At 40.1% G+C, this 15,223-nt stretch overlaps 1 protein-coding gene across 1 annotated transcript in view; it reads left to right on the top strand.

Moving 5' to 3' along the window:
- NOC4L (nucleolar complex associated 4 homolog) overlaps positions 1-15,223 on the top strand; it is a 528,079-nt gene that overhangs the window by 140,388 nt on the left and 372,468 nt on the right. The window contains exon 5 of the mRNA XM_044065551.1: positions 12,405-12,554. Within this exon, the coding sequence (XP_043921486.1) occupies positions 12,405-12,554 (150 nt within the window). The remainder of the gene's footprint in view (positions 1-12,404; positions 12,555-15,223) is intronic.

Raw genomic sequence — 15,223 nt, 5'->3', positions numbered from 1 at the left:
AAGAGAACATGGCATTACAGATTTACATTTAAATAACTTGGACAATTTTTATACTTGAAGGCAAGTCTGATCTTAAAAATCCTGGAAATGATTGACCAATCTCTCTCAAATCTCAACATCAGAATTTTAGCTACAGTACATGCAAACCGATTAAAAAAAGTGTTACCTAGCATAATATCACCTGGACAATCAGGATTTATGAATAGCGGACAGACGTGTGACAATATGTCAACTTTAAATGCAATATTTAAACAGTATAAAAAAGCCATCTATGCCCTTGCTTTAGATGCTTGTAAAGTTTTTGACAGAATAAACTTAAACCTTTTATTCTCAGCATTACTGCACTTTGATGTGCCACAAGAATTTACAAATATAGTAAAACTTTTATATGAGAGCACCCGCACAATTCTACACATAAACGAGACAAATTTGGATCCATTAAAAATTTTAAATGGGACCAGACAAGGATGTCTGTTATCTCTCTACTTGTGTATAGAACCTCTATTTTTACTTACAACTCAAAAAAAACATACCATCATGTCACAGAAATTTAACAACAAGATTGTACTAACAGCCTTTGTTGGTGATTTAAATGTATACTTCTCACTCCCTAACACAGACTTAGGCAAAATTCTTGACTCGGGTCAATAGCTTCTCAAAAGTCTCAAACTACAAAATTAGTAATGTCTTTCGGCTTTTCCCGGTTAGGGGTCGCCACAGCGGAACTTCACTCCGCTAATGATTGGCAGTGGATTTTTACGGTGCTGAGTTCCCAGCCCGAAGCCCAGCCTTCAAAGAAGGCACACATGAACCTTCCTGCATGTCTTTAAACATCACTCGACCGAGGGGAGGACATGCAGACTCCACACAGAAGGCGCTCCAGCCAAGAATCGAAGGGAGAACCTCTTGCTATGAGGTGACGACGCTAACCGCTGCACCACCTAATCCCTATTAATCCAATAACCCACACTGACTCTTATTTTCCAGATTTGGGAACAAAGTTAAACTCCCTGAAATATTTAGGTATCACCTTTGAGCATAGCCTGAAACTGTTTATGCAGAATACCTTGCTAAAGATTTGGTTAGACATTGATTAGGCTATCCAGATATGGGGAAAATGAAGCTACCTCTCCTTTCGAAAGCAGCAATTATAAAAATGAATTTTCTTCCAAGGCTACTATTTCAGCCAAATGCAACAAACTTAATAGTCCAGAAAACCTTTAAGAAACTGAATGTTGCTTTAGCTAAATTTATCTGGTATCTTAAATTGGTCAAAATTGGTTATCAGAAATTAATGCAGCCAAAAGAAAGGGGTGGATTGGGATTACCCGACTTCAGTCTATATTATGATGTAATGTGTGCAGAGTTATACAAGTTGCTGATTTATAATCCAGAGTAATGGATGGTATCCGCTATGCATGAAACTATGGTACAACTATATCAGTAACAGGAAAATTAATCCCAGAGCCCTTCCTTCCTTAAATCAGGGGAGCTTAAAGGATAGCAATTTTCATTTCTCTTTAAAACAATTGTTGGAAATTTTAAATCTAACAAGTACTCGTATCCTCTTACAACCATTACATCTGAATCCAAATCTCAGATTAAATAAAGAGATGTTAACTCTGAACAGCTATCCACTCATTAAGGAATGTAAAAGTTTGGGATATTTACAGACCTAGGAAAAGTCTTTAGAAGATGTAAGAAATGTTCTGAACCTTCCAGAAGGATACATCATAATGCTAAGGCAAATAAGAGAACTGTGTACTTCAATATTTGGTGACTTTGAAGCAAACAAAAAAAATAATTAAATACATGTATTACATTATGGAACTCACTCACCCTAAAGAAAAAGATAATAACCCAAGTTAACAGTGTCTCTTGAATACCAGGGGTTTGGGAGGGTGGCCTAATGGTTAAGGTGTTTGCCTTCCTTACAAACACAAGGTGCAGGGTTTGAGTCTCACAAGGGATAATTGGCTAGGCTTACAATGGCTCGCAAGGGCAGTTAGCCTAGTACTAACCTATGAACCTATAAACCAGTCATCATTATTATATTCAAAATACTGGACTGAAAAGATCTAGGAATGCTCTGAAAAACAAAAATCTAATTCTGTTGAAGGAATGCTAAATTAACCCCTTTCAAAAAACTCATATATACTCAATTAATGATAACCAGTAATGCTTAATTTACCCCAAAAATACTTAACTTCAATTCAATATTGGAGTCTTCTCCTTGATCATATTTTGAAAGATTAGCTGAATGTGGAATAACAAATTATTAAAATTGTTTAATGAAAAAGGGCACTAAAGCACTCACTGTCATGAGCTTTGTCACCTCTGGTCTGTATATGTATCTGTATTGAAACTATGTTAACTGTGACAGAGTTAATTAGAAACTGGCTGCAGCACTATTTTGTACATAATGTATATATAGGATGTTCTGTGTATTTTAGTTGTAACACTGATATTTCTGATGTATCCAAGTTAGAATTCTTAACAGAAAAAAATGGTTGTACTGGAGCTTGCATAATGACTGGATCTTGTAACATGCATGCAATACAAGAGAAGAAGAAAAATAAAAATTTTTGAAAAAAAAAACTACCATGAAGCTTGGACTGAGGGGGGAAAAAGCTAAAATTCACGATTTTTATGCTGTCTAAATACAGCTTTGTTTTGTAGTAAATGGAAAATAAAAAAAAAAAAAGTTGGGGGGGGGTAGACACCACTCATGCCTGTAAACTTCTTTGCTTGAGAATTACAGATAAGCCAGAGAACAACATAAGGGCAAACACCTGAAATTTCTAAATATAATCCTATGTCACTTGAGAAAAGTGAGCAAAAGGTTTTTTTATGAGCATACATTTCATGAACAGTAAAGTATGAAACTGTTTAGCTTCATTAACTGACATTAATCTTAAGTTATTTACCAGAAAAGCAAAGTTTTGAGGGGCAGAGCAAAATTAGGGACCCTTGAGAGGCATTATAGGGGGTTGGCAGTTGGAATTCCTTTCACTGTATTTTTTATTTATTTCGCCATAGTGAGACATCTGAAGTGCACTCAGTTGAGAAAAGTAGCTGTAATTGCTTGCACACACGTGTGTGTGTGTGTGTGTGTGTGTGTGTGTGTGTGTGTGTGTGTGTGTGTGTGTGTGTGAATTAAATTCTAACATAATTTTTTTATCTTCATTGTGAAGTACTTCCTCCAACAGCATTTTCATATGGTACAGCAAGTTAGAAACATTAGGTGGAGGAACTGTTTTACATCAACTATATATAAAAGTACATACTAGTACAAAAACAATCAACTGATAGTGCAGTAGTGCGCTCAAGAAGGGGTTACAGGGTAAGTAATGGGCGTTCAGCTGTGTAGAGACCCCCAACAGGCAGTGTCAGGTCACCTAATACCATTGGGTGGGCCATAATTCCTAGGCGGTCTGCCATTATTGCTTGCTTAAAAGATGTGTGAGGGTTGTTTAAAAAACGGCATTGAATTTTAAAAGTCACAGTTTGGTCCATTTAGTAATGCTGTGCACTGCTTCGATATATAAAGAAATCTTCAGCAACTCTAATGAAGAGATCAAACAGGTTTTGGTATTTGTAGTATTTAAAAATTAATGTACTTTTTGATATAAATGGACACGACTGTCTTTTATGGTCTAGGACAGGGTGCTCCGCTGACCAGTTTATCGAAATCTGGATCTGTAGCAGAGTTGCATCTTTATAGTGGGATTCTGTGCAAGAAGGCAGTAAGAATACTGCTAAGAAATGTGAATTGACATCCATTTCAAGGTCCATTTATGAGTTAAATCCTGTCACTTTTGTAATGCTGGCAAAATGTTTCAAGACTTGAAAAAGAAAATGTACAGAATACAGCGATACAAAATCAGACGTAATATGCATCAGAAGCAGATGTGCATTGTGGTAGATAATGAAACCTGCACAAGTGTTTGTTTTATAGCTGTAAGAAAGATAGCCTAATGGGTAAATATACATATTCTCTAATTTTGCAAACTTTTACTGGCTTAGAGCATGAGTTATTGTTAAATTTATTGAAAATATTGTCAGAATCGGAGGGGATGGAGTCAACTGGCATAGTGTCAAGTGGAGTATGACAGAAGAATGTCAAAGAAGCCGAAAAGTAAGGTGTACTAAACAGTAGTACAACCAGTACTACTGTATGGTGCAGAAACCTGGACAGTGAAGGCATAGCAGTTGAATAAGCTCGAGGTGATAGAAATGAAGTGCCTGAGACGGGTGATAGGATGCATGCTGTGGGACCGATGAAGAAATGAGGACTTGAGTGCAAAAGCCATAGTAGCTCCAGTTGTAAAAAAGATCAAAGTGAGCAGATTACAGTGGTTTTGGGCACGTGTGCAGAAAAGCAGAAGACAATCTGGTGAAGATATGATAGAGACAGGAAGAAGGCAAGAAGAAACAAGGGCATCCAGCAAAGAAGTGGATAGATTGTGTGTGAGATTATCTGCGGCAGTCAGGCATGAGTGTCGAAAAAGGCAGGAGTGTGGCATTGATTCAAGAGAGATGGTGACAGTTAACACAACACCCTGACGCCATGTAGAAAATGGGGAAGGGGGGCGAATGATGCCAGACTATCCAATGAAGATTAAGTAGAGAGAGTAGCTCTGTTAATGTCATGCAACATGAAAAGAGCACACAAGGTTAATGGAATTACTAAGAATAAAGAATGGTTTCTAAAAGTCAAGTGCAGTATCTGATTCCTTTAATATTGATCCCTGTGTATAGTGAGTGACTGCTGTAATGTGGGCATCCCATATTAATCATCTAAGGTAAGTATTTGTTAAAATGTAACTGCATATCCTGCAATTCATTATCAAATAAGTGATGTTCTTCATTCCACATTGCTGCAGTCCTAACCATTGGGTAGTCCGCTGTCCAGTCGGCCCGAATACCAAAGTATATGGCTGACGTCGGTCAAGGCGCATTAGACTGACGTCAGGGCGTCAGGGTACTAATGCGCATGACCAACGTCATATCCTCAGTCTTTTTTGCCGCATGGTCCGATGCAGAAGCAGTTTTGCGAGTGCAGGTTGGCGTTCTGAAATATTTCCGAAGTCGGAGTTTCAGACCGAATCAAAGTTGGCTAAGTACCCCGTTGGGGAACATTTTGGTTTTTTCTTGCCTCAGTATTTAACCGGATGTCAGAAAAAGTGAATAACTGTATTTCTTGTGGGAAGCAGATACCTCATAGGGATTACCATACTCTGTGTATACCTTGTTTAGGGCCTGAGCACAACGTTGTTGGTTGCCGCTCTTGTGCTAGATTTAGCAAACGCACTATTAAGAGAAGGTTAGACTGTGCCAGGTTAGTGTTTGGGAAGCGTTGTAATTACAAAATGCCGTCGGATGCTCCGACGCCCGCTTCGTCCAAAAAGCGCAAAGACAAAACAGCAAAGCCTAGGGTTGATGAACCGGCAGTCCCGGACGTCGGTTCTTTAGAAGGCTCAGTGGAGCCAGAGGTTTTGCCAGGAGTTTCTTTGGAGTCTCAGGCAGAGACTTTACTGTTACAGGATGTGCCCTCTCAGGAGGTAGGCCAGGCTGAGGGGGCTTCTCAGGTAACTGTTCTTCCCTCTCTTCCCAAGATAGTTAGAGCTTCTCCTACTGTTTCCAAAACTTCTTTGAGAGGTAGGCCAAGTTCAGCTTCAGTGGGGGCTTCTCCTAGCACTTCAGGTTCTGTGCCTAAGAAACATATGCTTAAAATGGCAGAAGATTTAATTACTATGATTAGAGGCTCTATGCCCCCTCCTGATAAGAGGCCTAGGGTGGAACCTGAGTTTGAGAGTTTGGAACAGTATTCAGAGGCTTGAGTCTTCTGCGGAAGACTTGCAGGAGTTTCCTCCTTATTCTGATTCTGATGTGGATGATTCCACACCTACAGCTTCTCCTCCTGAGGATTTCTCATTTTCGGAGACTCTGCATTCCATGAGGGAACACTTTAAATGGGAAGGCCAAGATTACTCTGATTCCAGGAAAAGGCTTAGGGAATTCTTATTTTTACCCCAACATAGGCCCTTAGCTATACCTCCTGTGTTGAATGTGGTGGAAGATGTTTTTGCAGAGGCTTCCCTGAACCCTGACTCTTTGCCTCCTGCCCCTGTTAAACCTGATAGGTACTATAGGGTACCCGAAGCTCATAAGTATTTGTTTAAGAGTCCTAGGGTGGACCCAGAAACTGTTTCTCAGGGGCCTAAAGGTGTTAAGGCCTCTGTGATTAAAAATCCTGTTCCCACTGATAAAGAGGCAAGGGCTTTGGATAGGTGGGGAAAGAAAGTGTATACTTCTTCCACTCTAGCCATGAGAGCGTTGAATTGTCAGTTTCACATGCTAAAATATCAAAATTATCTCCTTTCACAATTGAAATCTAAGGTGGATGCTTTGGCGGAAGGTATAGAGTGTAAAGAGTTGCTGGATTTAGTTCAGGTGTCTGAACAAGTGGGTAAGCATTCTTTGCAATGTGGTTTTGATGCTGTGCAGGCCTCCTCGAGGGTGGCTGCCACTAGTTCTGTTCTTCGCAGGCATGCCTGGTTGAGGGATCAGAATTTAGCAGAGCATGTTAAGACTAGGATTTTGGATGCTCCTTTACAGTCTGATGTGTTATTTGGTTCGCCTGTGGAAGCAGTTTTAAAGAAAATGGAGGACAAAGCTAAGTCTATGCAAACTGTTAAAGATTTTTTGCAGGTGCAGCCACCAAAGTTTAGTAGAAATTGGCCTACTAAGGGATGGACATATCCTGCTTTTGATTCCCAGTCTAGGGGTAGGTCTAGACGTGGTAGGGGCAGAGCTCAAGGTTCTTTTAGGCCTAGAACAGGGGGTTCACCTGCTCAGACTTCTGGTGAGGGCAGGGGTCAGTCCTTTCGTAAACAGACCCAATGACCTGCCTTTTCAGCTGCCAACCTGCCTTTTCAGCTGCCAGTAGATTCTCGTCTGGTAGCTCCTTTGGGAGGAAGACTGTCTCTTTTCAAAGAAAATTGGGATTTAATCACTCAAGACAGATGGGTGTTGGATATCATTCACCACGGTTACAGGTTTTATTTCCACACATTGCCCCCTTTCAAAGGCATGCCAGACGTTCCTCCTCCACAAAGGGAAGAGGCTCACAAGCAAATTTCTCTGTTACTCCAAATAGGGGCCATTCAGCCAGTCCCTATACCAGAAAGGGGCCTAGGATTTTATTCTCGCCTGTTCCTAGTACCAAAGAAGGGGAACACGTGGAGACCAATTTTGGATTTATCTATCCTCAACACTTACCTGGACATTCCCAAGTTCAAGATGTTGACGTTGCAACAGCTTTTACCTCTGCTGGGCAAAGATCATTGGATGGTAACTTTAGATCTCAAGGAAGCTTACCTTCATGTGCCTATAAGACTGTGTTGCAGGAAGTATCTGCGTTTTCGAGCTGGAAATTCTCATTATCAGTTCTCTGCATTGCCCTTTGGCTTATCTACTGCGCCCAGAGTATTCACAAAGGTTCTGGCTCCAGTGATAGCTTACTTCAGGCTAAAAGGAATTCAAATCTATCCTTACTTGGACGACTGCCTGATTCTGGCTCAAGAAAAGGAAGACCTTCTACAGCATCTGGAATATGTCATAGCAGTGCTAAGATGCCTAGGGTATTCTGTGAACGAAATAAAGTCCAGTCTAGTACCCTCTCAAGACATGTGCTTTCTGGGTGTGAGACTGAATACAGCAGCCCAGATGGCCTTTTTAACCCCGGACAAACAAAAGAATCTTTCCAGTTACTTCCATCAGCTATCTCTTCAGTCCGGGCTGACTGCAAGGACAGTCCTTCAAGCCTTAGGGTTCATGGCATCTTGTATTCTGGTGCTTCCCAATGCCAAACTGCATATGAGGAAGCTACAATGGTATCTCAAAATGTATGGACACAGCACTGCCAGGATTTGGACACTGTCATTCAAATAATACCTTGCATTCAAAAGGAATTTTTGTGGTGGGCTCAGGAATGTCACCTAAACAAGGGACTCTCTGTGACCCGGCCAGAGGCGAGTCAGATTCTAACGACAGATGCCTCAGACATTGCTTGGGAGCTCATCTAAATGGAAAGTGGATACAAGACAAGTGGCCTGCCAGACTACAGCATCTACATATCAACATGAAGGAGATGTTAGCAGTCCAATTTGCATTAATGGCTTTCAAGGAGTTACTTCTTCCAGGGCAGGTGTTGATTCTAACAGACAACACAACTGTCATGTGGTACATCAACAAACAAGGGGGAACACATTCTTACCCATTGTGCAGGCAAGCAATGATTTTATGGGAGACTGCGCTCAGCTTGCAACTAACTCTTCAGGCAAGGTTTCTGCCGGGAGCACAGAACTCCTTAGCAGATGTGTTAAGCAGACAAATCATGGATCCCCACGAGTGGAAACTGGATCTTCATGTATTTCAAAGGTTGACAGTGTCCTGGGGAACTCCAGACATAGATCTGTTCGCTTCTCCACTAAACCACCAGCTGCCAAAGTTTTGCACAAAGAGGTTACATCACACAGCTTGGAAAGTGGATGCTCTTTCTTTCAGTTGGAAAAATCTTCATGTGTATGCGTTTCCACCTCTGCCTCTTCTTCCAAAGGTGCTTCTAAAGGTCAGACAAGACAAGCCAAGGATGATTTTAATAGCTCCAGATTGGCCTCGGCAGCACTGGTACCCATTACTGAGGAGTCTAGTAAAGAAGCCTCCATGGCCTTTACCCTTGATTCCACACCTGTTGTCTCAGAGAAACGGCCACCTGCTCAATGTCAAGCTTCACTCTCTTCATCTAACAGCATGGCATATTCTGTTTTGAGAGACGGCCGGTCTCAACTTCCTCAACAAGTTTTAAATGTGATTATGGAAGCTAGAAGACCTAGTACAAGGAAAGTGTATGCAGAAAAATGGAAGAGATTTTTATTTTGGAGTGCAGCAAGGAATTTGGATGTTTCTGAGCCTAATTTGAGTGTGGCTCTTCAATATCTTACTGAGTTATTGGACAAAGGTTTGTCCTTCTCTTCCATTAAGATTCATGCTGCAGCAATTTCAGCTCACTATGATTGTGACCCACCATTGTTTTCGCATCCTTTGTTCAAGCAGTTTCTCAGAGGGGCAAAGAATATATAAGACCCCCACGTAGAGCTCCTACTCCTGCTTGGGATCTCAATTTTGTGTTGGAAAAACTTACTCTACAACCTTTTGAGCCTGCGGGTACTGCTGATTTGAAATATTTGTCATGGAAGACTGCTTTTTTGTTGGCTATTACTTCTGCAAGAAGGGTTTCTGAGTTGCAGGCCCTTATGGCAGTAGAGCCCTTTCTGATTTTCCATAAGGATAGGGTATCATTACGTACTAATCCTTCCTTTATGCCTAAGGTGGTTTCTAGTGTGGCTTTAAACCAAACTATTCATTTGCCTACTTTCTATGCAGATCCCCAAAATAAAGGGGAAAAGATTTTGCACACTTTAGATGTACATAGGCAGTTGCGTTATTATTTAAGCAGGACTAAGGATTTCAGGCAGTCTCAGCAGTTGTTTGTTTCTTTTGCTTTGAGTTCTCAGGGCAAGCCTGTGTCTAAGCAAACTATTTCTAAGTGGATTGGGTTTTGCATTTCATTTTGTTATTCCCATCATGGCAAGGAGGTTCCAGCTGGGATTAGGCCTCATTCCACTAGGGCTACTGCCACTTCAACAGCATTTCTAAGGGGTGGCAACTAAGGATATTTTGGAGGCAGCTACTTGGAGTTCAGTGCATACTTTCTCTAAGCATTACCACCTTCCTCTCTACTCTAAATCTAGGGCTGGTTTTGCCACAGCTATTTTGCAAGGCATGTTGACAGCTCCTGCTTCCTTATGATTTGCCAGCCTCCCTTACCTCTGCTTTGGGATTCTACCCAATGGTTAGGACTGCAGCAATGTGGAATGAAGAACATAGTACAGTTTTGTACCTACCATAAATGTAGATGTTCGAGGATCCACATTGCTGCAGTCCAATTTACCTCCGCCTTCCCCTCTGTGTTTAGGGGTGGTGGTGTGAGTTGCTATATATTATTGTACATGTGTATATATATATTGTATATAAGTTTGGTGCAGGGCTTTTTGGTGTTTTGGATTGGGCCTTGTCTTTTTAGGGTCTTCTGACATCTGGGGCAAGAAAAGACTGAGGATATGGCGTCGGTCATGCGCATTAGTACCCTGACGTCCTGACGTCAGTCTAATGCGCCTTGACCGACGTCAGCCATATACTTTGGTATTCGGGCCGACTGGACAGCGGACTACCCAATGGTTAGGACTGCAGCAATGTGGATCCTCGAACATCTACATTTATGGTAGGTACAAAACTGTACTTTTTTTGCCTGGCTGAAGTACATGGTAAGAGTGTCCTTTAATATGCTTGGTTGATCAGAAAATTAAAATTTTCCCTACATTTATATAAAGGGAATAACCGGGTGTGTCATGTGCATTGATATTTTTTTAGGGATTCTTTACCCACAGTTTCAAGTTAAGACATTAAAAAACTTAATACTAAGGGAAGAAGGCCTTATTTTACTATTTGCATCCTAATATTACCCTAATGTTTATTCTTTTCCAAGTTTCATGTACTGTCATGATTTGCTACCTGTGAGGGCTGATACATAACCATCTACATAGTTTCCTTACACGTGAGAGATGCTGCTGCTTTTTTATTTTAAATAATTTTCACAGATATTTAGATGCATCTAGGATGGGTATCCTTGTGTTTCTGGATTAGGGTGCCTTCTTCTCTTGGTTCTCCTTTTAGACTTCTACTCAGACATTGTACCATCCCATACTGCGTTCATCCTCGGATCCCCTTTTTGGTTAATCATGTTGGAAAAATTGCTTAATAGGAAAGGTTGCCCAGGTGAGTGTAGCATCTGATTTTTGTTTGTTACATCAGAAGTAGGGTACACACATCATTACCTTTCAGCATGAGTAAAGCATCTGATTTTCTTTTTAATACAAAAGACAGATTATGGTGAAAGGGAAGAGTGCCCAGGTGAGTACAGCATTTGATATTAGTTTTCTTTTTTTACTGGGCAAACAGGTTTTGCTGATATGAAAGGGTTTCCAGGTGAGTGAAGCATCTGATTTTTTTTTTCTTTCTTACATCACAGACAGGATACCCGGGCACCCTTCCCTGTTAACATAACATGTCTGTGATATAAGAAACCAACATCAGATGCTTTCATCACCAGGGTGCCCTTTCTTAAGAGTAAAGCATCTGATTTTTGTTTTTACTGTGTAGGTTATGCTAATAGGAAAGTTTGCCCAGGTGAGTAAAATGTCTGAGCTTTATTTTTTTACAACCGAGACAGGTTAATGCTTATAGAAAGGTTTCACAGGTAAGTACAGCATGTGCTTTTTCTTTCTTACATAGCAAAGGCAGGTCATTGCGGACTATTGTGCCTGCCTGGGATATTAGTTATTGGTTATAATTTTTGTGCACATGTCCTGTCTTCACTGCTGCACAAAGTAATCTAGGAGAAGAGTTTTCAGTCTACTGGCCTTTGTGAGTTCTGTGGAAAAACTGCACCTGTAGGAACTGCCACTTTATTTGACAGGCAGATTGTTTGGAATTTGGCTGCAAAATGGAACATTATTGGCACTACTACTTTTAGACTGCGGATTTTGCTAGCAGCTGCAGTATTCTGGCTTAAATTTGTCAGCTTCCTGCCCCAGCTGATGCACTTTAATACTGTTCTGTTTGTGTGCATCTGTGTGTTTCTGTTTGTGTAGTGGTGGAGGTAATGGGTGTTCCCTCCCCATGTGGTTTTATGACCTGTATGTGTGGCCATCAATCCCATCTGTTCTGGTAGTGGTGGGGATGACAAACATCCAACAGAAAGATCATTATCTCTGTAGCTTGGTGGGTTTTGTTAACCAACGCCATCTTCTGGTAACTTAGTATCTGTGGTGCCGAGGTTGGACCTGCATTGCTGACCTAGTGGCACATTCAAATTTCCATGTACATGCTTATTTCATCTGCACTGGGAGCCTGCTTGACTCGCCAGGTACTCCTCACCAGTTGATTTTCTGATTGCTGCCACACCTGCTCACTACTAGTTGTAAGTGTTATATTTGGATTGAGCTACCTTCCTGCCTCCAGAGGGAGCGAGCCATCAATCAAACATGGTCGCAATCCAACTGTTCCACTGCCAAATTTAATCTGTTCTAGATCACACTAAAGAGTTTGTGCTTGGCTATTTCCAAACAAAATCAGTTTTTGTTAATTTTAAGAAGTTAATATTAGGGGTATTCTGAGTGGATGGCCATTTGAAACCATTAGTTTGTATTATTTTGTATTGCATAGATAGATGTATGCAGTTTTCGGTGTCTATATTAATAACAGTGTGTTTCTTCCAGTCTGTTGTAGAGCATTTACTCCAGATTGATGAAGATTCATCACTTCTAATTGCACGATTCCAGGAGTTTTTGGAGTACGATGATGTCCGTTACTACGTCATGATAAGTGTTAATGTGTACGTCAGCATGATTATGCAGAAGATGAATGAGGTGATTTTCTAATTTTCTGTTTACTCTTTGGGTTAGTGAGTAGTTCATAAAGTTTACCTGAAGCAAACATCCCTTTGAAACCGTTCTCTTTTTACAGAGGACATCAACTGACGCTCTATTTTGCTGGGGGACTAGACTAATATGGAGCATAATAGTTGGAGCTTTGTGTATCTTTTTTTCCACCTTTGTTAGTTCGTTGTGTACATTTTCTAAGTTAAAGTGTGTAACTCTAATTATTGCCATAGTTTATCAAGTGTAATTTAGTACCCTTTCTACTCAAACTGCCAGTTTAAGGAGGAATTAGGAGGGACAGAGTGAAATTTTGAGCCAAAACCACAGACTTCTGAGAGGTGTGCTATCAGCCTCCTGTCCTGTAAGACAGTTTTCTTTGACATCTGTCGCAGTCTTTCTAGAAACTTGGCTGTGTGTTGTTGTAGATATGTGTAACGGTTTAATGTGGCACAGGACTTCCTCACAGGTGCAAACTTGCAACGATTAAATGATTTATAATTTAAATGTGCTTTAGATATCTTTAGTTAAAGGGTGTGTACAAATATTTGTTACCATTTCTTTTTGCTGTAACTATGCTTACATGGGCTTTCTGATTATAAAATAAATGCATTTTATTTTAGTTACTTCAGTGGAAGTAGGCTATTTAAACTTTTGTTAGCAGCTGCCCATTTACTACTTGATTCCGTGTCATGTGACCTATAATTCTAATGATGTAATTGTTCGTGTGTACACTTTGACAGTCTCTAGTAGTTGGGTGTTTTCTGTAATCTGTAACTCATTTCAACTTGCAAATGCAGTACAATCAAGATGTCCGACAATAAATTACCAAATGCATTATATTTAAGTAAAATCTCTCCCAAGACACGGTTCATACTTGTCAGTGAGCATGCTATTTTCTTTACTTTTGCAGTAACTAAAGAGATTTAGTTTAAAACTTGTATTTCAAATACTATTGCAGAAACACTGATGGCCATTTGTTAAACAACACAGTCTTGCCTTAAAAACATATTTGACATGTGCAACAGTAAGTTTCTTTTCACTTGAAAACTCATATTTGTCGAAAATGTATTGAAACTCACATTATGTAAATGGGTAGGCAGTCAGTCTGAGGATTGTTACAACCCCAGCTTGATAGCCTGAGGTCAGAATCAAACTCTTTACTTTGTGTCTTTGTGTTTATGCTAAATATCTCCTCTCCCATTGAAAATGAACATAAACTCTCATTCATTGATAACTCATCTGGCCAGTGGCACATGGTGTACCTTGGGCCTTGTGCTGTTTCCAACCCATGGACCCCCTGCACACATTTTAGGACCACGCATAGGTGTATTTTTTGTTTAACTGCCTAAATGTTTTAAATTATTTCTTGTTCAATATGGCAGCATTTGTTAGTGCCTTTTAAAGTTTTTTATATTATGTTGATAGATGATTCCTGGAGTCTCTTCAGATTATTTTAATGACTTTCCTTTTAACTCTAGTGAGGATCTCTCCATTTCTTGACTGCTGCATCCCTCATCTCTGTACATGATTGGAAATGCAAAAAAAAAAAAAAAAAAAAAAGGCAACTGTTTAAATTGCGGCTGAAAATGAAGTGTACCACCAAATCTGTAAAGCTGAAATGAGTTCTGTAATTTACCCCTTTTGGTGGGTGGGTTTATTGAACAATTCTGTTTATTTTCACTCACGCACGCACTCCAGCATTGCAGATATAAACAAGAGGAGCATTTGCTGACAGTTGCAGGGATATTAACATTTCATACTTTCTATTAAAAAAAATGCATGATAAAATCTGTTTTTTGTTTAACTTTTTACTGAATTAGAGTAATTCAGTGAGAGCACTGTTTTGAAAATTTAGAACAGAATGGGTAGAGAAACTAACAAATTCAAGGGAAATGTTTATGTAGTCCTCTAAAGTAAATAAAACGTTAATGGCACAACAGATTTTGCAATAACATGTATTTTTCTGAACAGTATAAAATATGAAACTAATGTCAAGCAGGTGGAACAAGGCAAAAATATGATTCAAAATGGGGACAGTTGAACGGGGGTGTAAGACCATAAAGTGTGTGTGTGCAGTGTGTCTTTTGGCTGCAAGTAATATTAAAAGAATGGCTGCAGAAAATGGATTTTTTTAATTCGCAGTTAGCCAGGCTTGCTGACAAGACCACAAAGTGCAAACATTCTGTCCCTTTTGGCTGCAAGAAATTTAAAAGATTGGCAGCAAAAATGAATGCAAAGAATGTTTTTTTTGTTTAGGCATTACAGACTCACCAGCAAGACTGTTCGAGAGGTTCAGGGAAATTAGAGTATTAAGGTCAAGCATTATCGCCTCACAGTAAGACGTTGTCCTGTTCGATTCTCAGCTAGAGCGTCTTCTGTGTGGAGACATGTGTGAATGGGCGTACCTTCGTTGAAGGTTGTGTGTCAGGGCCAGCAACTTGGCATGTAAAAATCTACTGCCAATCATTAGCGGACCGGAGTTCCGCTGTGGCGACCTCTAACCGGGAAAAGCCGAAAGACGCAACATTACTATGACAGTAATGAGATGTGGTTAACTGGAAGCTCTCCATGCCCAAGGGACAGGACAAAAAAAAAGGCAATTGACAGTAGAAGCTAGAAGATTAAAACAATATATTTTTTCTACCTTTCATTCATAA

This window comes from Protopterus annectens, chromosome 1.part0 (genome assembly GCF_019279795.1).
Source record: "Protopterus annectens isolate FY-2018-M chromosome 1.part0, PAN1.0, whole genome shotgun sequence".
NCBI classification, from domain to species: domain Eukaryota; kingdom Metazoa; phylum Chordata; order Ceratodontiformes; family Protopteridae; genus Protopterus; species Protopterus annectens.
Note: the sequence above shows the minus strand (reverse complement) of the source record. Positions and strands in the feature narration are given on the sequence as shown.